Source organism: Psittacula echo (genome assembly GCF_963264785.1).
Source record: "Psittacula echo genome assembly, chromosome: 2".
NCBI lineage: Eukaryota > Metazoa > Chordata > Aves > Psittaciformes > Psittacidae > Psittacula > Psittacula echo.
This window is the reverse complement of record NC_137737.1, coordinates 44,528,353-44,554,182: the sequence shown is the minus strand read 5'-3', so window position 1 is coordinate 44,554,182 and position 25,830 is coordinate 44,528,353. Positions and strand designations below refer to the sequence as shown.

The 25,830-nt window shown below is 36.5% G+C and overlaps 1 protein-coding gene across 8 annotated transcripts in view; it reads left to right on the top strand.

The window, feature by feature from the left end:
• ZNF438 (zinc finger protein 438) overlaps window positions 1-25,830 on the top strand; it is a 58,300-nt gene that overhangs the window by 24,695 nt on the left and 7,775 nt on the right. For 5 of the 8 annotated variants that reach the window (XM_080609992.1, XM_080609986.1, XM_080609985.1 and 2 more), the window contains 3 exons: window positions 8,225-8,281; window positions 18,802-18,906; window positions 23,346-25,209. In XM_080609992.1, coding sequence (XP_080466118.1) covers window positions 8,254-8,281; window positions 18,802-18,906; window positions 23,346-25,209 — 1,997 coding nt within the window. In that variant the 5' untranslated portion in view covers window positions 8,225-8,253. Of the gene's footprint in view, window positions 1-7,680; window positions 8,282-18,801; window positions 18,914-21,884; window positions 22,447-23,345; window positions 25,210-25,830 lie in introns of those variants that run through there. The other 3 variants (XM_080609988.1, XM_080609990.1, XM_080609991.1) reach the window with 3 other exon arrangements.

Genomic DNA, 25,830 nt, shown 5'->3' with positions numbered 1-25,830 from the left:
TTCAGTCTGCAAATAATACAGTTGAAGTTATTTTTAAAATGCAGTATAATTTTTTGCACTGAAGATATTGCTGCACAGACATTATAAATGTCAGAATATAGCTTTCTGACTGAAAGCTCTCTGGTTGACTTTTTAAGAAACTCCGTAGTGAAAATTCTTACAGAAACTACGATGCTTACTTAATTTATTTAATAAAATGACAAAATTTAGTATTATGCTCAGGTTTGCAGCTGTAAAATCAAAAGAAATTCCATTATTTGAGTCAGAATTCCATAGGCAATTCACTGTGGAAAAGTTTGGAGTGTTTTTTTGCTTTTTGTCAGCTGTTGGTTGACTTTCTGCTAAGTAGAACAGTAACAACACACCTGAACTTTATTAAAATGACAAAACCCCTGTACAAAATCCTTCCTGAATGACACAGTAAGTTTTATCTGAGGGATTCAGGTTAGTGTGCAAATAACCTAAAATAGTCAGAGAAAGTGTTTAGGGATTGATTGTTTCTTGTTCAGCAGTAATTTAAGGACTAGCTATGACATTGTGATGACTTTAGTGCCACGTTTCAAACTTAAGTCATAGAATCATAGAATAGTTAGGGTTGAAAAGGACCTTAAGATCATCTAGTTCCAACCGCCCTGCCATGGGCAGGGACACCCCACAAAGTCAGTCAGATTGTGCAGGTGAATGTATCATGCGCTAGTCTTAATCCTTAAAATATTAATGGAATTTTTAGGGCTCTGTTACCTGAGACATTCAAATATGTTTTGACCATGTGTGAGTAAGTTCTAAGGTATCAAATATCTCTAAAATATGTCAGGACTACCAAATTAAGAAAACAGAACACTTGCTCTCCTTCCAGCATTGCAATCCTGACTGGCTGTTTCTGTAGCCCAAATTGATAGTTGACAGAATCTTTAAACTTCATTTTCAGTGGAAAATTGTCATTAGACTATCAGTAGTAACTTATTCATCAAATGTAAAAGTTGAAGGAAATGGAAAAAAGCAAATAATGTGCAAATAATGGGTTTTTTTGGTCTTTCCTTTAGTCATCTTTAATTATTTTGGTTGGTACCTCTGGTGTATGTTAACTTATTGTACTCTTTGAAATAACATGTTTATCTTTATGTATGAGCAAGTAAATAAAAAGTGTATGTAGAAATTTGTTATAACATATCTTTGTTCTCTGTTTACTTAGTCAAATTCTCTTTAATCCTTCAGCGTAGCATGAAGTATGTGAAGGGTTTTTTGAGTACATTTTTAGCTAATTCTGAAGTGTGGCAAGAGTGTTGCAACAGGAGTTGCTGGACCAATCTGTCCTCTGTGCGTTGACCAAATGTTATTGTGATTTTTCAGGCTATCTGTTGTTGTCAAGTGGCAAATAAAATTTGATTTCTGAAAGGCAGTTATTGAAGTTGGAGGTTTTCCAGGTCCATCTGAGCAAAGGCCTAAGCCCAGTGTTGACCCTGCTTTAGGTAGAGAAATTGGATGGGATGTCCTAGAGCAGTCCCTGCCAACCTGAATGATGATGTGAGTAGCCGTATACACAATTGCAGATGTTTGTCTAATGCTATGAAGTTTGATTGTAAGTGCAATGAAATCGCTGATTAGTATTTGTAATATTGTTTATCTGAGAAGAAAGCTAATGTACTGCAGCAGATACATAGTGAAGGATAAATTATGTATTCTGTCTTTATTAGGCTGAAACACTCACTAATTATGAACAACAGCAAAGTCACAAAGTCTCACAGTTTAATCAGGTATTGCAAATTGAAAGCCATAATGGTGTACTGCAGTTCCACTGTGAATGACATTACATATTGCTGGCGGAATTGTAAGATGTATAGATATTCTGTTTTATGAAACTGCATTGTTGAGAATCCTGGCAAAACTTCTTAGCAGTTTGTACATAAGCAATAAATTAATGTTTAGTTTAGGACCATGAAAACATGGCGGGGAGTGAAGAACGGGAGTAGAAGGAGTTGTGGAGTTTGAATTTTAAAGTAAATTCTAGACTTGCCATTGCCAAATAAGCATGCTAGATGTTTCTGTGCCTTGGTTTGTTTTTTGTTTTGTTTTGGTTGGTTTGATTGAGGTTTTTTAAATGAATTAGTTTGAATTTAAAATAGAAGAACTATTGATGGCAGAGATTTCATGTAATAGCTTATAAAAATAAAATTAGTAGTTTGCATTTTCCAGAACTATTGTTTCCCGTGGCCCCGAGAATGAAGAACAAAATGTAGCGATCTGTATTCATTCATCGTTTCACAATTACTTTCACAACAATAAGATCCAAGACTGTGTTTTAAAGTCAAAAGCTTTGACCTTTTAATACAGAATAATAGCAAAGATGTGTATACAGATGTGGAACTTATAAAGGACTCCAGTTCACAGCATTCAAAGCAGTACTACTAAGAAGGTATTTACTAAGGAAAACACAAAATGATAATCTATCATTTTAAATTGGAAAGTTGAAAAAAAAGTTATTTTTTGGCATTCTGTGCGTCGTCTAATATTAAGCGTAACAGCAACTGTGCTGCTACTTGCCCTTCTTTTTCAGTTTTTCAGAGTGGAGTTGTTTTCTCAAATGGAAAATAGTTGGAGTTATTTGCAGTTGTAAAATCCGTTCAACTACAATTTATTTAATACAGATAGATTTTGTAAAATAAAGAATCAATGTTGCTTTTTCTTTAGCTTTCTCTTCTGCCAGGTGTCCTTTTGAGAAACTTAGCTTTTATAATTTCTTTTGCAGGTCCTTCAATTTGCTGTCTTGGAGATAGTTATAGTTCTAAAATAAGAATTACTGAGACCATATGCTTGGCTGTCAGCAATAGTAAAAAATGTGTGGAACATCTTCATTTCTTGCAGTGTATACACTGTATTTATTCAGACAATTGAAGAACCTCAGAAGTTTATTTCAAAAGATTTATCTCCTCAAGAAAAAGAAATACCTTTCATTTGCTTTTTATTTTAAGCCAAACGTTGAAGTTGTCCTGTGTTGTTTCATACATAGGCTGTTATTATCAGCAACATGTTACTGAAAGCAGCACAGAACCTGCCATGTAGGCACAGTTCCACTCTGACAGATGGGCATGGTGTAGGCATGCCAGCCAACCATTCTATCTTCACCTAACAAAGTATGAAGGGAAGAATTTTTGTCCAGGATTACCACTGTGGCATTCAGTGCAGTGTAGGGCTTTGAGTTCAGGAAATGCGCTCAGACTGGTCCATCTCATAGGATGACCAAAAATTTAAAAATAGCCTGGGGTTTAGGTTCTGCTAGGTTTGTACTGGGTAAAGGGACCAGTTGCAGTGGGGCTTCTGTTTCTTTTTGGCTGTCTGTTAAAGTCACCTAATGGGCACAGCCAAAAGAATTCTGCCACTGACACACATTTCTCCCTGATTAATTACCTAAGTATGGAAACAGAAGCAGTATGTAATTTCTCTTGTGAGAAAGCTGTTGTTTGTGGCTACATGCATCTCTCTTCGAATATAGATCTATGAGGATCTGCTGATGTAGGATGAAGTCCTAGTGTTAAAATATGATTTAAAATAGAAAACTTTGTATGAGAATAAATCAGATTTCTGTGACTGAAGATTTGGATAGGGATGTGCAGAATAGTTTTGCAGGTTTTCAGAAATGTGTCTCAGCTATTGCTTGGTGGTTGGGGTTAAGAGTTTTGGAGAGTTCTTTATTTTTTAAAGAAATTGCCTTAATGCCTTGTGCTTGATTTTATAAAGTAGCCAAGCACTGCAGGCTTTTGGCAAATGTACTTGCTTGAGCAAATGCTTTTGTGTGTTACATTAGTCCATCTTTATGTCTGTCAGTTTTACTTTCCTCAGGATTTTTGTGTAGCTCCAATGTTTTAATCTTTCATTTCAAGCCTAACTCAGCCTTGAAATACCAACAAATTTTGCTAACTTTCCTGGAAGTTATGCTGATATGATTCATTCATGCTTTCTGGAGAACTTGGTTTCCATTGAGAAGTTTCTAAATGTTTGGGAAATCATGTTGCATGGCACTGTCACTTACAAGATGGCACAGTATGTGAAAGAAGAGGTGTGAAAAAGGAAGTGAATAAAATTGCTTTTGAAATATAAATGGAAATTTTGTGGGCCTCAGTTAGAACGTCTTTAATAAACTGTACTAAGTATTTAATTTTTCTCTAATATGAATGTTTTCCTTCTGAAATGAAATTATGTAATAATATTTGACTAACACTTCTTTACATGCCTAGTTTTAAATTGAAATTCATAATTAAGCTTAATATGAAATGACAAGATTTGATTTAATGCTTTCTTCCAGTACCAGAACTAATGTTCACTGCATTAGAAGGTGTAGTCGTCATTGAGAAGCTTTGTTCTTTTAACAAAAGGTACCAAAAATAAATTCAGTTAGGGTCATAGTGGTTTAGTTTAATACTGTTATGATAATAAGTACTGTAATTACTTTCAGATAGTTCTTCCTTCCCAGAGGATGAGATTTTTAGTTTTGATGTCTGCTTAAAGCATGAGAATGACAGTAAAATTAATGTCATAACCTTTACAGCCTATTTATCGTTTTCTGTGTAGTATCCTAAAGGATTTTGTGTAACGTCTAAAATAAATGTCTTGGTATGCGTAAGCATCAAATTAGGTTAATTGGGTTCACCTGATACTCAGTCTGTCTCTCAGGACACCAATTTTCATGTAAAAGACCTGTGGGTATCTTTCTGTGAAAATTGCTTTTAAATTATTACATGTATATGCTCTGCTTCCTTTGATTGTTAAAGACCAATTTACAGTGTAGGCTTTTTTCCCATTTATTGATATTTTTGCTTGTTCTGGTTGAAAATTCATTTATCTTTTCATTCTGCAGTAACATAAGGCATAGTATAGGCATGACAGACCTTATTTTACGGCATTAAGATAATTTTTACTTTTTAATTCTAACTCCACTTCACTTGAAATTTTTCTAATAGATTTCATTTCTGAGCAGTCAGCAGCAGATTTAGAGAGACCTATTTTGAGTTTTGAAGTACTGCTACTTGAATGATTTTTTGTCCTATGATAGAGTTACAAACTGAGGAAAACAGATTGACAGATTATACAGAATTTTAAAAATTTCATCATTGGGATAGGCTCCCAGAGAAAAATTTATAATGATGCCACATATCTTCTGTATTTGGAAAGAACCAGTACTGGACTCAGATTTAATGAAGAAAAGCTGTAAGAATGTTTGCCTCCTCAGTATTCAATTAAAAAAAAAAAGAGACATCCTGAATTATTAGTGGTGTCCAACCTAAAATTTGTTCTATACGTATGAGTTTAAAACAGGTACAAAATTTGTTTAATAATTTTAATTAATTTTATGTAATAATTTTAATTTGGCTCTTTTTTTAATGTCATGGTTTTTATGAGAAGTAGTCATGCCACACCAGATTTATAGTCAAATGAAAAAAAAACCCAAAATCCACTGAGAGCAGGTATAGGCAGCTGTACTCTTGTTTTATCCCTCAACTTCTGTACTGTGCGTTGTTTCCAAATTTCAGAACTTTTTGATGAGACTGCAGTTCATGTTTAGGACAGGCATCAAATGTATGTAGATATTAAGTGTCTGTTAAACAAATACAGCCTAGCTGAAAGATGTCAGAAACAATGAGAAAGGAATATGAATCATTATACTTACAAATTGTGGTAGGACTGGTTCCAAGACTAGCACTAGGCAGTGATCAAAAATACAGTATCCCTGTTGATAAATTTAAATGTCATGTAAAATGCAGACGGAACAGTCATGCACAATTATGTGGTTTGCTTTGTAAACTGTGTATTCAGAGAAAACATTCTTTAATACAGTTGTACGTATAGGGAGGAATAGAAAAATTTGAAAGGGTGATTAAGTAGAATCTTGCCCTGACTTCAAAATCTTGAGTTGTTCTGTTTTTCAAAAAAAGAAGGTTACTTGATTAAATATCAGGGGGGGAGGGAAGAGAGGATCTTTGGTATAACAACAACAACAAAAAATAATCATAAATGACTAGAAAATGAGAAGTCAGTTTGAAAAATTGCCCTCCTTTTAATTGGCAGTAGCTGATCAATGTACTAGTCTCTCAAATAAGCACCGGATTTTCTAGATCAAGACCATTATCTTAACTGAAGTTAGGACTGAATTCAAATCAGAGATGCTCCTACAAAATGTTTGGATTTGTATGGTCCAGTTTTCAGCGGTAGGGTTTGTGAATGCCTGGAAGAAGATGTGGAGCTTGTATTTCCTTATGATATTCTAAGAATTGTTGATCTGTATCCTGAAGTCTAGTTTGCTTGCTATGATTCTAAGAGGAATTAGTAACCATAAGTGGGTTTAGATGATTTAGATGATTTTGTGCTCCCTACAACTAGGAGTGACTGTAGAAACCTGTAAAAGTGTGACTTCAGAGTAATAATTTTGAGAACCTTAATTTTGGCATAATTTCTTACATTGCTTTTTACAAGAATATGTGTTGCTGTAACTATTTCAGTATGTTCTCAAATGTTGGAAATCATGAAGTGGAATGAAAACTTCTAACTTCGGTTCTGTAGAAAGATCTTGAGCAATATGGCCTTAAGGAAGTATGTCTTAAGCTGTGGGTGAAAAGTTGAATGTCCACCCTGGTTCGTAGAAGTCTTTTGCCAGTCTAAACTTACATCAGTGTAGTCTGCTCATTCTTGCAGTTTTGGAGGGAGTTGTCTGTCTGTTACCACGATGTAAAACTACCTCTAGATGAGCTGGCATATGTTTGTGTACTGGGTCTGACAGATGAGATGTTGACTGTTTTAAGTACCACGGACAGAGGCTCTTTGAGGCAGCCTGGGATCTGCTGTTACGCATTGGCAAACCTCTACCAGGAGTTGATGGTTTAGTTACAAAAGCTTCTTATGACATATGGCTCAGCACAAGACATACATGTACCAAAGAGTCTCACCTGTTTGCTGTATGTGAGGTCTCCTCACAGCAGACACAATTAATTTTCTTTTATGCTTTGGTATTGAACTTCCTGGAAATGGAATTGGTTTTGTCTCTTTTATACTTTACTGCTGCCAACAGAACCATCTCCTTCCTGGAACCCCACCACTGCTTTTTGAAAGTCAATTGCATGACAATAAAGAAACATATTCAAGACTTACTTTTGTGTTTAGTAATTGCATCAGAATTTGTCCTAACTATTTTTGTATATATCCAAAACCAATTTGTTGGTACTTCATGTGCTTGGAAGGGAGCTCTTGAGTGCATGTCTGGAATGTTCTTTATGTAAGATTCTACTTGCTGTTAAATTAGCCAGGAAAGTAAGCAAACTCCACATCCACACAGCTCCTCTGCTTATGGGAAATGTTATAGATATGCACTGGTATGAAAGCCTAGATCCAGGTAAACCCCGAAGCAGCTAAACTTCAATCTGTGTTGATCAATATACTTGCTGGTTACCTTCCCAAAGCCTCCAGCTGCATCACAAGAGCAAAAGTTTTATAGCCTGCCTGACTTCTAACACGAACCAGACTATTCTGCAGCCATTCCAAAAGCTAGACCATTTTATGATAAAGAAAATCTCTAAGCGGATAACAACACAATATTATACTGTCTTTGTATAATACTATGGTTTTTTTACTTGACTTTTGAATGACACTTGATGGAAGCTTGAGCAACACTGGCCACACTGGGGAGAAATAGCCGGCTCTTAAGTTACTGGGTGGTTACTTGATGTAATGCTATTTTATGTCAAACATTATGCATCAAATCTTGTGGTTAAATTCAGGAGAGGTGGCAGTGTAATGTTTGCTTCACAAATTCAAGCTAATATCTTAATTGTAGCATCCATGGAAGATTCTGCTTGTCAGTCAGTTATATGGGATCCATGCAGTCAGATGTTTGAAGAAAAATGATTGTTTAAGCCTACATTGGCTGTGATTCTTCAGAATGCATTGTCACACTGGAATTCACGATGTGCCCCCTTTTCTTTCTTTAAAAGGGTTTTCAATTATAAGAAGCCTAAGTTAGTTGTACCCACTGTTGAAATATAGAGAGTGTATGTAAGGGTATGTATGATCCAGAGAAACACTTGGTTTAAAACTGGTGGTCTTTTCGCATGAGGTATGGGCATACTGGGATCCTTTCTGGAATAGAGTTTTTGAAAACTATTGCCATTTTCGTATTCTTTTTGTTTGTTTGTTTCTGAAAAATTATCAGCTTCTAAGTATCTGTATTTCTTCTTTTCAGGAACTTTGTCGTAACTTTTAAAGGGCATAATGCAGAATCCTTTAACTTTTTCTGCAGGTATAGTATATATTCCTTTTTTTTTTTTTTTTTTTTTTTGAGAAATTAGATGCTTGTGATTCAAAGTGTGGAAGAAATGTCATCATCATTAATAAGTCACTGTATAACTCATGTCTGCTATTCTACCCTAATATGTGTTTTTAAAAAAGCCGTTATACTGCAGAATTTATCACTTTAAATGATTACAATAGCTAAAATTGTTTTCGTCTGTAGGACATTGCTAATTACTCTTACCACCTGTAGCTGAAGCTTAAAATATATTCATCTACGTCTTGCTTGATTCAATAGAATTAAGTGTTCAGGGTTTATTGCAGTTTTTTTCATCCTCATACATTTGAAAATCATTGTCGTATTTGACCCCCATATAATTTGGGGTCATATCTATTTGCAAGTTGTGCTACAGGACTAGCACAAACAAGAAAATGTTTTCTAAATATAAACTTAGATTTTTAGATTTTAAGTGCCATTTCTCCATCGTTCCTACCCTTACTAACATTATTTATGCTTAACTATATTGCTCCTATGTTTTGTTTCTTCAAATGTCATCTTTTGGTGATTTATTTTTTCAATAGGGTTGGTCTTGGATTTTCCCCTCTGTTATTAATAAGGATATCTGTGCTTCAACTGTGTATTCCCAAGCCTGTAAATGTGTAGCCATAACTTTAATTTCCTTTCCCTTTTGATCTGTATTACAATGCTAATGTTTAAGTATGATTTTGAACTTAAATGTCATTTTTAATGATACTTCTTAAATGTGAGTGAATGTTTGATGGCTATGACATAAGCACTAATGGACCTTTCAGAACCATTGCAGGTTGTCAGTTAAATTTCCATTGTTAGTACTTATGTTAATTAAGAAAAGTACTATATATTACTTAACTTGAAACCTTGAGCTTTTACTGTCATTTAAGTTTATACTTTACCTGTTTTGTGAAGACTGAGTATTTTTATGATACTGTAATAATTCTGAGGAAGCTATTTCAGAAGGATGTCATGCAAATTGATCTTAGTTGATGAGTTCTGCGTCTAGTGGGACTATTCTTTCAAGAGAGACAGTACTTACTGTTGTGTAAAGCTATCTACCATGCAGTGTGTTCTTCATCCGTATACTTAAGAGTGAAATACTTAATTTGAATACTTAAAAGCCTTAATTTAATTCTTCCTTTAAATAACAGGAATTTGACCATTGTTATAGTTGAATGGAATGAGTTATCTTTATGTTGAAGTAATTTCTGAATAACAAGAGGAGAATATAGACTGTGAAGCTGTTTCCAAATTTGAAACTGATTAATCATTCGCTTTTGAGATTTTTTTAAACTTTTTTTCTAAACAAAAATCCATTCCAATCAGTATCCTATTATCAACTTGCACCCAGAGTGAATTATAGGAGCCATGTTGTAAGCTTTGAAAGTGAGGGTTCATGTTGGAAATCATAACCAGATCCTGGCCAGGAGCTGTATCAGTGTGAAGTCATGGTCTAGTCTCAGTCATAGCAGTCTCAGTATATTTGTTTTTGTTTTCTTTTACTATCACTCTTTCTTATCCTTATATCAAGCATCACTTCTGTTACGTAAATGTGTTATGGCACTTCAAAAATGTTGAGGCTGGTAGCAATTTATAAAGATTTATGTACAACTGTAACATTGGTACATTTCTTACAAATAAGAGGTTTGAAAATAAATGGTATTGGAAGTAGACCCTATCCATCAGTTACATTCAGTATTCCATTTTTGCCTGTCTTTCTATACTTCAGAAATGCTTGTTATTTTTCAGTTAAGTATGGAGATGAAGGTTAGTGCAGCTTCTTTGAGTGACAGTATAAACCCATCACTTCTACCATTTGTCATGAAATAGCAGGAGTTCTGTAATATGTGTACTGCTTCAGGGCATCTGTATTTTTCTCAATTTAAAATATTTTATAAGAAAGCTGATTATCATTTAAATACCAAACAATTGAACAATGTAACTCCATGTTCAAACAGATGTACTTTTCTGAATAATGATAAATATTTAACTTCCAAGATTTTAACTTTTTCTTAGGAATTATGAAGTTACCATTGAAGCATTATATCCTGTTATTCACATTCATGTTAATGTTTGTTATTGAGCAAGTGCTGGGGTGTTTTTACAGTGCTTCATGATGACATAAAATATCAGTGTGCCTTAGAGAACTGAAACACTTTTGGCATTGTCAGATTTATAAAACGTTTTTGTTAAGTCACTCTAACATGAAAGAATTGTGTATCTTATACGATTATTATGCAAAATACAAGACTGTCCTGGTTTACCCCGGAATTTATTTAATACCTTTTTGTCTTTAAAATATGCGTTGGAAAAGTAGATCACAGGCTGAAATCATGGTTTTGCTTCTTGAATGTGTTTATTTTAATTTTTTTACAAAATCATGTAGTTTTTAAAATGTCATTGTATAGTTTAGTACATTTTGTATCTATGTTAGTAGGGTCATTTGGTGCTGGGAGTTCTCAAACTTCATTAGCTGTGTAAATGTGTTTCTTAGCATCAGCTCTCACTTTGCTGGAACCCCTGCTGCCTTTATATCATTAACATAAATGCAGGTGCAAATAGCATTTATGTACTTTGATAGAAAGCAGTTGGAGACATTTTGCTGTGGGACACGACACTTTCAGATTGTGTACATCTGTTCAAATAATGTATCCAAGCCAGTGACATGAATGCAAGGATAAAAACATCTGCCCTTGAGACCATTTGCCGTACAGCAGATGCTTACATCTTTATTTATGCAGATGGTTTGTGTGATGAGCTGAGCAATGATGAAAGCGAGAAAGTTTGACAAAGATTTCAGGGTATTGCTTGGGATGGGAAAATATGTTGGTAACAGTGCTTCGTTTTCAGATGTCTACCAAAAGAGGAACATCTGTTATAAATACTGATGTTTTTAGTAACATGGATGTGGGTTTTTTGACATTAGCTAGATTAACACAAAATCTGTGAAGGTTTTTTTATTTTTAACTCTCTCGCACAAAAATTGTACTGCAGTTACAGAAGATACTAACTAGTTTAATGAAAGTGATTACTTTTAACAGGAAGGCTCAACTGCTTTGCTTCAAGATGTTCTCAAGTTCATACAAAACGTTGAATTGACTTAAAAGTTGGCAAAATTAGAATATTTTGGAATAATAGCATAACTCCAAAGGCTGTGTGTGGTGCGGTAGAAGATTTCATGACTTTGGGGATTTTTCAATAGAAGCCATATTTAGCATTCCAAAACTATTAGACAAATAGTTTAGCTTTTCTGTTGTTTGAAAATTACTGTAGGGTAGTTGACGTGAGTGGCAGATCTAAACTGAGCTGGCACTTAAATGAAGGAACAGAAAGTGCCCTGTGCTGCCTTCCTGGCCGCAGCAAGGCTTGCCTGGCTCCGGTGGTGGCCAGAGGCAGCGGTGACGGCCGCCCGACTCCCCCTGCTGGACTCTGCACTAAGGGGCTCCTTTGTCTGCGCGCACAGCCAGATACACGTGAGTTTAATTAGAAATGTACTGATAGTTCAGCACACGGCAAGTTAAGGGTATCATCTTTGGCCTACATTCCTGTTGACTGCATTCCTGTTTTCATTCCCTCGCATGCTGGCACCGTTTACAAGTGTTTACTGATACATTATCACTTAGCAGCAATGTATTCAAACAATTCCTTTACAGCACATCCAGTACCTTCTTTTGAGAACTGGTGCTGCCTTTAAACAAGACAGTGGCTAGTATGGGTGTGCTTAGCAATGTCAATAAGCATTGCAAATAATTGTAATTTTGCATAGGGGGAGGAAAACCATTCAGATACTGTAATTTAAATTGTTTTCTGCTACACCCTGCTGCCAGAAAGATCTAGCTATATTCAGGTTCAGCAACAGGTAATAGTTTTGTATGTTCTGAAAACTAATGTCTTCCTAGCAAGGACCGTAGCCTTTCTGGAGACGTTTTAGTTTTCCTGTGCTATACAGAGCTGTGTCTGTCTTTGAAAAAATACACATATCTAGTTGAAGTACTGAGGAGATCCTCTAATCTTTATTTTTGTTTTACTCTGTAGTGGAATTGATTAGAGGTGGTAGTGTTTGGCATATCTCAACCAGAACTGTAAAGTCTTTTTTTAAAGAAATTTGGGTCATGAAGAACGAAAAGGGGGGACACCTAGAGCAAATAAAATGCCTGGATAGAGTTTCCCTTTTCAAAAGTTAGATCACTTAGGTAATTCTTAAAGAAAATAAGCTATTTACAAAATCCCTTGGAAATACTTGCCGACTGTCATCCAAGTTAACAATCTGTTCTGTGTTCTGGCCCTTTCTTTGGGGAATGCTAAACCCTGTGTATAGTTCATGCTGGAAGATTCAGAACAGGCCAGGCCAAAACTGACAATCTTCTAATCCTCTGTTCATCTTTAATGAGGAAGCATTCTCTGAAGTTTGTACCACAGAAGTTACCATACAGATGCTTTTAATGCCTTAAGTGAAATGTATTTGCTGTATTGAGCCAAAGGGGTGAATTAACTGTTTCCTCTTGCACACAGGCTCTCTTCTAAAGAAGTGCTTTGATTTTCACAAAATGTGATACTTTATAAAAGGAATAACAAGTTTGATCTTCTGTTGTGCTCTGTTTGCACATCGGTATTTAAAAAAATAAATTCTATAAGAGGCATGGTTCCCTTACTGCAATCAGACGTGAATGTTTGCTGTCCCATAGAGGGAAGCAAGGAGGGTTGAACTCTGAGTAAGACAAAGATAGATTCTATTCTCAGCTTGTTTGAAGGGAGAGCAAGAGTCTAGTCAGAAAAGATTTCATTATTTTTTCATAAAATATTTCTACTTGACCTTTTTGTGCTGCATAGTTTCTGAGGAATTCTGCCTTCGTTTTTGTAACAGACTTGACAATTATTATTTCCTGCACTTAAGAAAAAAATATATTAATTACCACATATATTAGGCATATCATGATTTTCTCCAGGTTGACTTGATCTTGATGGAGCTTTTAAAAAGGACTTTACATTGATACTGACTTTTCAGTGAATGAGTTACTGTTTAGGTCCATATCTTACTTGAAGCTTGCTAGAAGAAATTTCAACTGGCAGTTCTCCTAGAAAATAATTTTTAAAATTCTAATTGCAACCTTTTCTTTGAATCTTTTGTTTATCCTCACCTTCCAAAGTGCCTAATTTGTATCTGTAATGCCATTGAAGTTTATTAATTATGAGTTTATGACCAGTGCTTCCATCACCTCCCATCAGCTATTTTCTAAACAATTCGTTCTGCTAAGTGTCTGTGGCACTGAAGCCTCACTTCACAAATCTCCAGGGGTGGTACCCTCTATGGAACAGAATGACTGGGCAAAACCAACAAAGATAAACCACTAGATTTGTAGTGATACCAAAATAATTTTCATTCTACTCACTTGAGTCCTGTTGTAGCAGCAGCGTTTCTAGACAATGGCCACATGAAACTTGATTGATTTGGTTGATTGCTGAAACTAGTAGAGGCATATAGAACCTGAAACACAGGCCTTGATGATGTATCTAACAGTCTCTCTCAGACAGAAGTTCCATGCTTACACAGGAACCAGTGTTTTCATCTTCAGTAGTGATTTGTGTGGTTGCAGAGGCCAAGCAGCACCTTGAGCCCAAAGATTTAGCTGCCTAAACCTTATTCCTAAGTTCTCTTCTTGCCATAAATCTCTGTGTGATTTCGCCAACTGTAGAGGTGAGAAAAGCTATTAAAAATTACAGATGCTTTATGTGTCACTCTCTTTATGTCAGTTTTCATTTCTTGATGTGAAAATATTTTGATCTGCTTAAAATTTATTATGTTACCCATAATATAAATGAGTAGCTCATAACTTGAAAGGCCATGCCTTCAAAAAATGGGAAGCTTTTAAAGTTCAGAACACTGCATGAGAGGTGTTAAGAGAACAGGTGGATCTACTAATAAATAGACTTTAAATTCATTGCAGAAGAGTGTTTAAAAATCTCTTCCATATATACATTCTTCTTATCTCTCATATAGATATATGTGCTGCATTTTAGGAAAGACTTCCAAGACTTTATTGCTCTAGACAGTAACACAAAAATGGCTTTTCTTTATAGGAGGTTGTGTTAAGCCTTGATTGCCCATATTTTATGTAAGATGTTGCTTTTGAATATTGATTTACCCACATGTGGCTAATAGATTTGATATAAAAACTCAGACAGGTTACCTCAAAGCTGTTGGTCATTTATTATCTATAGAAACAGGATTTCATACATATTTTAAAAATTACTTGTGTTGGGAAAACACAGAGATATGTGAAATCTAAATTTATGAGAAATCCAAAATTAGGTCTTAGATTATTATTGTTGTCTAATGCTGATCATATATGCATTGATTTCTTGATTTGTTAACTTTTGATCAGCTTTTGCATAGGTATTGTTTTATGTTACACTTTCCTCTGAGAACAGAGATACTAGAGCCAAGATGCTGGTGAGATTGTATTGGCAAAAAGAAGCCTTAATTGCAGAAACAAACCTTAATTAGAATCATAGAATGGTTTGTGTTGGAAAGGACCTTCAAAGGTCATCTAGTTCAGCTGTTCTGCAATGAACAGGAATATCTTGAACTAGATCAGATTGCTCAGAACCACATCCAGCCTGGCTTTGAATGTTTCCAGGGATAGGGAATCTTCCACCCCTCTGGGCAACCTGTTGCAGTGTTTCACAGCCCTCATCGTAAAAAAATTCTTCCTTAAATCTAGTCCAAATCTACCCTCATTTTAGTTTAAAACCATTATGCCTTGATCTATTGCTACAGGCCTTGCTAAAAAGTCTGCCCACATTTTTCTCATAGGCCCCCTTAAGTATTGAAAGGCCCTTAAGTACTGAAAGTATTAAGGTCTCCCTGGAGCCTTCTCTGCAGGCTGAACAAGCCCAACTCCCTCAGCATGTCTTCATAGGAGAGGTGCTCCAGCCCTCTGATTATTTCTGTGGCCTTTGAACTCCCTCCTACAGGTCCATGTCTTTGTTGTACTGAGGACTTCAGAGCTGGGTGCAGTGCTCCAGATGAGGTCTCAGCAGAGCAGAGTAGAGAGGCAGAATCCCCTTCCTTGACCAGCAGAATCACCTCCCTCCCTTCTTTTGATGCAGTCCAGAATACAGTCGGCTTTCTGGACTGTTGGGTGCACATTGTTGGCTCATGTCGAGGTTTTCATCCACCAGTACCCACAAGTCCTTCTCTGCAGGGCTGCTCTCAATCCCTTCGTTCCCCTAGCCTGTTTGATATCAAGGGCTGACCCAGCCACGTGTAGGACCTTGCACTTGGCCTTGTTGAGGTTCATACAGGCCCACTTCTTAAGCTTGTTCAGGTCCCTCTGGATGGCATCCTGTCCCTCAGGTGTGTCTACTGCGCCACTCAGCTTGGTGTCATCTGCAGATTAGCCAAGAGTGCTCTAAATCCCACTGTCTGTGTCATTGATGAAGATACTAAACAGTACTGGTACCAGTATGGGCCCCTGAGGGACACTACTTGTCACTGCCGTCTGGATATTAAGCTGTTTATCACTACTGTCTGGATGCAATAAGTCAGTCAATTCCTTATCTACTGAACAGCCCATCTATCAAATCTGTATCCAGTTTAGAGAGAAGGATGTTGTGCGGGACCATGTCAAAGGCCTTGCAGAAGTCCAGATCAATGGCAGCATGATAATGAAGCAGCTGGTATGTATACTCTCAAACAACAGAGGAAAGCAATTCTGGAGATTGAGAAAGTGGAATTACTTAACAATAGAGATTGTTCTTTTTTATATATATATATAAGTTATGTTAGATACTAATTTTCTGAAAAGTAGATCTCTATAAACTTTGGCGTATGTCAGTATATGGTTCATAGTGCAATAAAGATGTTTCAGGGGAGAAAAAAAGACTGAATTAGACCAGAAACTGAAGAACTTGCCTAAATATGAACTGTGTGCCCATGATTACTGTATGAGTTATATCTCCAAAATTACTGTTTATGCCAAAAATAGTTTTAACTTATTCCCACACTGAAAAATGTTCCTAGAAATTTGAAGTTTGAACATCTGCTTTAGTAGACTCCAGTTAATATAAACCCCCACCATTTTAATTGTATAACTTTGCTGTTTTGATGCTTTATTCTGCTAGGAAGAGTCTTTTGGAGAATATTCAAGGAATTCAGGAAGCCTCCTACTGCTCACAGAATTTCTTGATAGTGCACTATAATCTTAATCTCATAAAATAAACTTGTATGGACTTCAAAGCAAAGAGGACTTTTCTAAATGATAAAATGCTTATTGCACAACTAGCAAATCACATTGATGCTCAAATCAGAATTAATTATATGTAGCTTTAAAGAAGTCTAATATTCCCCTTTACAATTTTAATAAACTATTCTAGTTTTGTCCTCCTGTGGTATACCAGAACATGTTTTCAAAGTGTATTTGTACACTGTGAATGATGCGCTACGATTTTCCAATCTTGCGTTAGAGTGCTTATATTGTTTGTTGCAATATAAGAAGAATATAAGAAGGACTTGGTGGTGTTGGTCGATGAGAAACTTAACATGAGCTGGCTTCAGTGTGCGCTTGCAGCCCAGAAAGCCAACTGTATCCTGGGCTGCATCAAAAGGAGCGTGACCAGCAGGTCAAAGGAGGTGATCCTGCGCCTCTAATCTGCTCTCGTGAGACCTCACTTGGAGTCTGTGTACAGTTCTGGTGTCCTCAACATAAAAAGGACATGGAACTGTTGGAACAAGTCCAGAGGAGGGCCACGAGGATGATCAGGGGACTGGAGCACCTCCCGTGTGAACACAGGCTGAGAAAGTTGGGGCTGTTCAGCCTGGAGAAGAGAAGGCTGCGTGGAGGCCTCATAGCAGCCTTCCAGTATCTGAAGGGGGCCTACAAGGATGCTGGGGATGGACTCTTCATTAGGGACTGTAGTGACAGGACAAGGGGTAACGGGTTCAAACTTAGACAGGGGAAGTTTAGATTGGATATAAGGAAGAAATTCTGTACTGTGAGGGTGGTGAGGCACTGGAATGGGTTGCTCAGGGAGGCTGTGAATGCTCCATCCTTGACAGTGTTCAAGGCCAGGTTGGATGAGGCCTTGGGTGACATGGTTTAGTGTGAGGTGTCCCTTCCCATGGCAGGGGGATTGGAACTAGATGATCTTAAGGTCCTTTTCAACCCTAACTATTCTATGATTCTATGATTTTTCTAATCAATTTTAAATTGCACAAAAGGACTCATGTAAACATACTTACATTACTCTTCAAAAAAATAAGTACTAAAAAGTAAGAAATGCAAGATACAAGGTTATGCATGTGGTGAAATGCAAGACACGAGGTTATGCATGTGGTTTAAATCTTCTTCTTTTACATTTAATAATAATGTTTGTTACCCATCTTAAGTCTGTGTTTAATTCCCATGTCCCACCCTGACTCTGTGGCCTGAACTCTTTCCAAGTCTCATTTCTGGTTCTCTTGTCCTTTCCTGTTTGCCCTGTGTAAATCCTAATTCCTCTTCCATGCTGTCAGCCTAGTAGTTAGGAGAGGAGTGGCCATTTCCTTGTTCCAACGTGGGTGTTTGGACCTAAAGCTGTAGTTTTAGGAAAAATCCAGCCCTGACTGAAGCAGGAGCACATTCAATAGAATGCAAGCATTGGAAGCATTAGCTGCTTAAAGTATCTATTGAACACATGCCAATAGCTTACAACTTTGCCAAATTTGGGCAGCTTTTCACAGATGAAAGAGACATCGCTGGGTCAAATATCAAGGTCTTTGTCTAAGGCGCACATACTAGATTCTTTTCTTTTCTTGGTTTTCTTTTTTTCAGACGTACCTGGGTATGGCTGAACATTTTCTGTTGAAATTGATTTAAGAAGATTATCTGGGGCAAGCAGCCAGAACAGGACATTCCACCCAAACAGTTATTATTAGGCACAAATAGAAACATTTGGAAATTAATTGTTGTAATATGCAGAGTGGGCACTCCTGATCTGTAGGCTTTACTACCAACCATACTTTGCATAGGTATGTGGCAATCCCAGTTTTGAATAGAGAAGGAAGATGCTCTATTTTCAAGAATATCTGCGGTTCCAGTGTTTTATGTGGAATTACAGGAAGTGTAAAGCAGTATATAATTTAGCCCTCCTGGTTAAAAACCTTACTAAAGCTACTGAATCTTCATTTTTTCTGAGCTTTTTTTTTGTGCTGTTGACTGTCTTCCATGATATTGAAGCTAAAGCACCCCATCTGTTTACCACATTAACCAGCTTTACTCAATTCTTAAGCTATCACCTTGCATTTGGCATGTAATAGGTTAGATTTTAAAACATTTTTTGAGGCAAGAAAAATGGCAAAAAGCAAGTTGCAGTAGCTTTCTTAATGCATTAACTGGAAGTTAATGTTTTATGTTGTCATTTTATACTCTCTTTTTCTGTTTTTCATTGGGTTTGGGGGTGGTTTGGTTTTTTTTCGTCCTGGGATCTATTTATAACTGACTGAAGCACTTTTGCAGGTGGTGTTTTTTTGCATGCTAATCCTGCAGTGAAACATTGTGTCCAACGAAGTATGCTGGGTCAGCAAAAACAAGAAACTTGTGCTGGAAAAACAGTATCCACAGGTATTTAGTGTGTATGGAGATTTGGGAAAACAAATAATTAACTATCATTGATAGAAAAAATCTGATAGAAAGTTGTGCATTTTCTTCTTTCCCATAGAATAGGTATTCTTCCTTTCTAATTCAGCAAAAGACAGCAAACACACATTTAATAAAATATTTCATTATTCTTTTTCATATGTATTCTACATTTCCCTTCAAAACAAGATAATCCTTTTTTGTGTTTGTGTTATTTTCTGTCACTTCTCCAGTCATAGGAAGTTAAATACATACTTATGCAAGTGAAGTGGTCCTAAAAGGATTACTAAAAAAATTAACATTATTACACAGTAGTTTCTGGTATATTAGTGGTCTATTTTAATGTTCAAAATAGACCAGATTAGTGGGGAAAATTAAATTTCTTCTCAAGTTTTCTACAGTGTCTGAGTTCAGCAATGTTACATGCTTTACATAGAGAACAAACTGAAGGAGGTACAAAGAGAAGGCAGGACAGATTGGAGTAGACCAGACATGAATAACTTAGGAAGGAAGGGGAACCATGAATGAAGAGGAGCCCTGTGGAAGACTTTCTTTCCTCCAGAGGACTCTTCCCAGCACGGCTATATCAAAGACTTCGATGCATCGTTATTTTTTTTTAATTTGTATATCAGTATCCAGTCCTATACAATTTTAAGGTTATTTAGAAGGGGTGAGATGAAAGCTTATGACATCCTGCAAGTTTCTCAGTGGTTTGATATTGCAGGTGCTAGCATGGTAACCATTAATCTTTTAACAGAGACTTTTAAAGTATATGAATTGGATTGCATTTGATATAGCATTGTGCTTAATTATTTTAAAGTGTCTACCTGTTGCCCCAATTCTATGCCTATTTGAAAGACTTAGAACATGGAAGTTAAGAATGGGCTTCAAGTAATATAGATATTAAATCTAAGGTTTTGTTAATTTCATTATTCTTAATAAAAATTTTAAAGGAAGTGTAAAACTTTTTGCCTTCCAGTGAAGAACCTGTAGACTGATGTGTAGAAAGAATGTTGTCTAAAACCAAGGGCCATTCTCAAAAATGCCATTGCAGAACCTACCTTAACTGAAAATTCCCTTTCTTAGATGGAAGACTTCATTGCAAAAGCATTGAAGGCTTTTCCTCAGGTCGCATCTGACAAGTCAAAGTGAGTCCTTTGAATCAGAGACAGAAATAGTTTGGCAGAAAGTGTGGAATAGAAGTGGAATGTCCCCAAAAGTGCACATTAAGTTTCCAAGTGGCCTTATTGTAGCCAGAGAGCCAGAGCCTAGTTGAGTCATTCAGTGCCAGGGTGGTGAACAGAAATTACTGGAACGATCCCTGTGTGCAAAGGAAATTGTTGGAGCTTTTTGCCAAATGGAAAAAATAGTTTGGGTCACTGATGATACTTGCACGTTCTGGGTGGGGTCAGCAGGACCTCCAGTCTGTGAATTGACTGACTGCTTTTTCTTCATGCAAGATGCTAAATAATCTTCCACCAGTTCTTCCAATTAGCTTTCCCGGTCCATAAGCAAAATTTTAACTGAGTGTGGAGGATCATCAGACAGCTAGTCTGAATTTAGCCTGTCTCTATATTTAGACACTGGCTAAGCTGCTTAACTACAGCAGCTGTGTTGGATGAGAGGGAAATAGAGTTGAGTATCCATTGCTTACTAGAGGCACTGCAATGAATATTTCTGCACTAGACTCTAATAAAAAGTTGGGGTGGGGCAAGAAAAAAAAAAAAGCTGTACTGAAGGCTGATTCCAAACATAGCTTGCCTGGAAGATGTATTTATGATAAAATTACGCTTGCTGGAATAAGAGCGTTTGTGTAAAAATCCCTTCTCAAGCAGTTCTATCAATGCTTAGTATTGTGTTAACTGCATAAGAAGAATATTGGCCTAAATGGACTTTGTTTCAAAGAGCATTTTGTGGTTGATATTTATGAAGGTCTTGGCTTCTAGAAGGATACTTTCTTGTGGAATGCTGAGAAAATACGTAGAAATTCTTTCTTTAAAGAAAAGTGATTTTATTGCCTAATTTTGCAGTAGGCAAGTCAGCATATTTGAGAAGCATATGCTTACTTTTAAAGGTAGCGACAAGTGTAATTTCTACAAACACTGCCTTCTACGCTGAAATTAACCTTTCTTTTGTGGTGCTTTAGCTGCCATTTCTACATTTTTGTAGGGGTGATGTGTCTGGAGCAAAACTTCTGGCTTTTCCTGAACTCAAATAATTTTTTGCCATTAGTAGAGAGCAGGTGCCTTATAACTTGGAAGTGTAAAGTAGCACAGGTAGCAGTCTGCTGAAGTGCTGGTTTTCCTAAAAAGTTTATGCAAATTAAAAGCAGCAGCAAGAGGATATCCTGCAGGAAACAAAAAATAATCTGAGTATTACTAGCAATTTTTGTAGTTGAAAACATAAAGGTTTCTATGTATTTGGTGGTTGTAGATTGTCAAAAATTAAGTTCTTAAGTGAGAAATAGTACATGCTTTTTGCTTTTGGAGAATAAAAAGGACTGTAGGGAAACAGAACTTTAAACTTAGGATGTTTCTGCTTTGTCCAGGTTGCACAAAGTCTGTAGGTCTGGACTTACCCCAGGGATCTCTCTGTTTGCACAGGATTTCCCTATATAGTAGTCCAGTATACTCAAAATTTCCTTATCTAGTAGTCCAGTCCACACAGAATATCTAGAAATTCTGGACATCTCTACAGACATTGAGCAGAAAGAAAGTTATGGTTGTGCCCAGTAGTTTCACTTAATTGGAAGATCAAGAAGGTGCATAATAGACTTTGTGTTTGATGCTACAGATGGCAATAAATGGATCAAAGGTTTATTCCCTACGTAGTTATTACTCTATAACCTTGTGTAGGTCAAAGGGTTTTGAGAAGCATCAGACCGACTATGTATGAACTGAACAATTTATATGTGATTGCTCAGTGAAACTGGCATGTCCTGAAGGCAGTGGATTTACTGCACATATGCATACCATGAGTATGTGTATATCAGTCCAGGAGTTGTGGTCATGACATTTGGTGGCTCTGTAACTTACAGTGTACGTTGCAAAGTGTGTTACGTGTAAGAAGAACATCCAGGATTAAGATAAACTTACTGGAGTTTCCAGCATTGGTAATAATTCACAGTTACCTCTATAAGTCCATAACCATGTATGGCATTTGTAATACCAGGCTTTAAAATGGTAAGGAATGGAATTATCCCTATGGAATTGCCTTACTGCAATATTTGAAGGTCCCAGCATTTACTATTACATGTTCTATTCAAACGTGATTCCTCTCTGTAGATGAATTTTTCTTACATTGTTGCCTTCCCAAATTGCCTTCCTGCTTAGGATCTTTGTAGTTGAATTTTCAGTGGTTGAGATTGCTGGGAATTTTTTTTTTTTTTTTTTTTTTGCTCCCCACAGGAGACCTATCCCAGTTTTTAAGTACTGGAAGCACCAGTAGTTGAATGGGGCTGTTATATGAAATGGTAGTGGTACAATGAACTATACATCAAATCCTATTGTGTGGAGTGTCTGAAAGGTCAGCATACATCTCTGCTGCTCAGTGCAGATTGTATCTTCCACATTTTACCTTTTTCCTTATATTTGTTTTATTTAATTATCCACACATTCTTTACTAAAAATGTTTGCAACATTAACCAATACAAGCAGAAACAAGAAAGAACTGTGATTAAACCTTGATAAATTGCATCTTTCAAGAAAATATTTGAAAAACTTACTGTAGTAGTTCTACTCTGTATTAAAGGCACATAGGCAACGTGTGTGATTGAGTATTTAACAGTGGTGCATCTTCTCTTATTACATTATTTGAAAGTTTTATATCAGTAATTTTTTTTAAGACTTCTATCAGGTAAGCTTTGGTCTGTAGCTGATAAAACCCACAAATTCTAAATGCTACAGAAACTCTAAAAGATAGCATGACTTTGGTTGAGAGATACAATCAGAACGGGTGTTCAGAAAAGTTCTGCATCGTGGAATCATAGAATCGTAGAATAGTTAGAAATAGTGGAATTGTAGAAAAGTTAGGGTTGGAAAGGACCTTAGGATTTCAATCCTGTCCTTCCAGCTGAATATTGCCAACATGCTAGTCATTTTTTTTCCAGGGCAGAAGAGGCTTATAAGTGTATTTGTTCTGAAATGCCATGTAGTTTCTAAACTAGAATGAAACATTCATTTAAGATGAGATTAAGAGGGGTTTTTTTGCATATCTGTATTCAAGCACATTGCTTCAGGAAATGTTTTGTCCATGAAACATTTGTAATTCTAAACTTAATTTAGTGGTCATTTAAATACCTAATTATTTCTAGTAAGTTTGTGTATAATAGTATCTTTTGTAAGTAGTTTTATTTTCTATACTGTATTTTTTTAAAAAAAAGAAATACTGTATTATATTACATCTTTCTTACGTTATTATTACAGATAAACACAAATCCCCTTCGGATATAATACGAAGTTTTCAGAAGAAAAATCAGTTTAGGACCATTGCTCCAAAAATGGTACCAAAAATCTTAACATCTTCAGTGGTTTCTTGTCTTCAGTCATCTTCGTCTGATCAGCAACCACCAATTTCAGTTGCAGGTTCTAAACCACTGGTGGTACCAACTCAAAACTATGCTCTTATGCAGGTGGCTGGTCATGAGGGAACTTTCTCCCTGTTGGCCTTGCCATATGTTGCCCCTGGCCTAACACAGCAAGTCCAGCAATCAAATGTGGGCCCTTCTAAAAACCTAAAGCTGCCTATCCCTAGGTACCAATCTGTAAGAAATAAAATGCTGAGTGGCAAAAAAATGGCACAGATCTCTGGTTTGAGTGCACATAACAAGGTTCCTACCAAAGCATCGATCTCATCACAGGCTTCCCTCATGACTACTTTAAGTGAAGACTGTCCTGAAACTCATTCTAGTTCAGATTCAACTGAGCAAGCAATGCTAACAGACCGTGACTCAGCTGAAATTACCATTGCCACATTAGTAAATAAAAGCAATTGTGTGGAATCTGGATCTCTTTTAGAGAACAAACCTGAAACTGCTAATAGTAATGTTTCTGGACCATCTGTAGTTAACGACTCTTTATCCAAGCTGGCAAGTACAATTAATCCCAAGAAAACAAGTCTACACTCTGTGAAGACAGCATCTGAAACCACAAGAGAGTCATTCATAACGTCCGAGAAACTAAAGGAAAAACCCACAAATCCTGCAAATTCTGTTGCTGTCCTGTCACCAACATTTTTTGGCAGTACAATACAGATGACTCCATCAGCACCAAAAGGAAAACTTCCTATTTTGCCTTACTCAAGGGTAAAAAATTCAGTGTTCTGTAAATCTAAGGAGAATACTAATGTTACAGATCCATCTGGTCCTTCACCAAGATCTGAATGTGAGAAGACACCAGCTTTGGCAAAAACCTTTCATGTTCCTACTAAAGCATCTGATAAGCGGTTAGCTGTGTCATTTACACAAGTCCCCAAACAAACCAGTCGAGAAAATACCTTCTCTCCATCCAATAAAGTGGATGTTGACAGTCTTAAAAAAAAGAACAGTGCAGCCTCTAAAAGAAGAGGCAGGAAAAGAAGAGCCCCAGATGATTTGTTGGCTTTTCAGACCAAGCGAAGGAAATGCATCATTAATAAGTTTAAAGAAGGAAGAGAGAGGGTGAAAGTTGATCTTCAGCCACCTGATGGCAAAAAAGCAGAGGCAGTGAAAAAATACCGTAGTATTAGACCAAAACCAGTGTTAGTTGTGCAGACTTTTGCACCTCTGACTTCTGCAGCAACAGTAGAGACACCATCTCCTGACCGTTTAGACCAAGCTACTTTTTTAAATAGAGCACTTCCCAAAAAACATGTAAGTTACAAACATAGTGATGCTACATCAGCTAAATCAAGTGATTTAAGTAGAAATGCATGTTCAGACCTACATAAGCAGTTGCATAAATGTCATGTTTGTAACCACATCTTCCAGTTTAAACACCATCTTCAGGACCATATGAACACCCACACAAACAAACGGCCCTACAGCTGTCGAATTTGCCGCAAAGCGTATATTCATTCTGGAAGCCTGAGCACACATATGAAACTTCATCACAATGAAGGCAAACCCCAAAAGCTTGTGTGCTGTGAATTCTGTGCTAAAGTTTTTGGCCATGCAAAAGTGTATTTTGGACACCTCAGAGAAGTCCACAGGGTTGTTATCAGCACAGAGCCCTCTACTAGCGAGCAACAGCTGCAAGATGCTTTGAAGAAGAGAGACACAAATATAAAAGAGACAGAAGAAGCAACAGAGAGGTGAGTGTTTTCTCTAATTAAATGCTAATGAAAACAGGATTTCAAGTTGCCAGTTGAAATTCATAAATATCACCATTATGAAAATTGTTGCTTTTTCCTCCATCAGTGAGATTCCTAAAGGTTTAAATATTTTGTTACGGAATCTATTCAATCCATTAGACCATCTGGTATATTTTAGCTGATTTACTGACTATAAAGTATTACTGACTCTTGAATAACCAAAGTAATTTTGCATATATTCTAGGACTATGCAATATACTGCCAGTTGAGCTATTTTGATCAGTTGATTTCTCACAGCGAACACTTTTTCTATTTATCTATGCTCTCTTCTGTGTCCTACCAGTTTTGGGGTTTTCCACAGAAGGTGAGAGAATCAAGTGCAACAAGTGAAAAGCAATTCATAGTTCAGTATTATCTTGTAGTTTGTTTATCATATTAAATATATTATCCCATTTCCTTCTCTGGAATGCTGTGAACTAATCTGTCCTGTGTGTTTATTACTGCTGCTTTATCAATCACTTAGTCAAGTAGAAAAGTTAACATTTACCATATTAAGATGGATAAAACATTTATCTCTGCCTTATGATTTTGAGGTGAAATTTCTTCACACAGTATAAATGT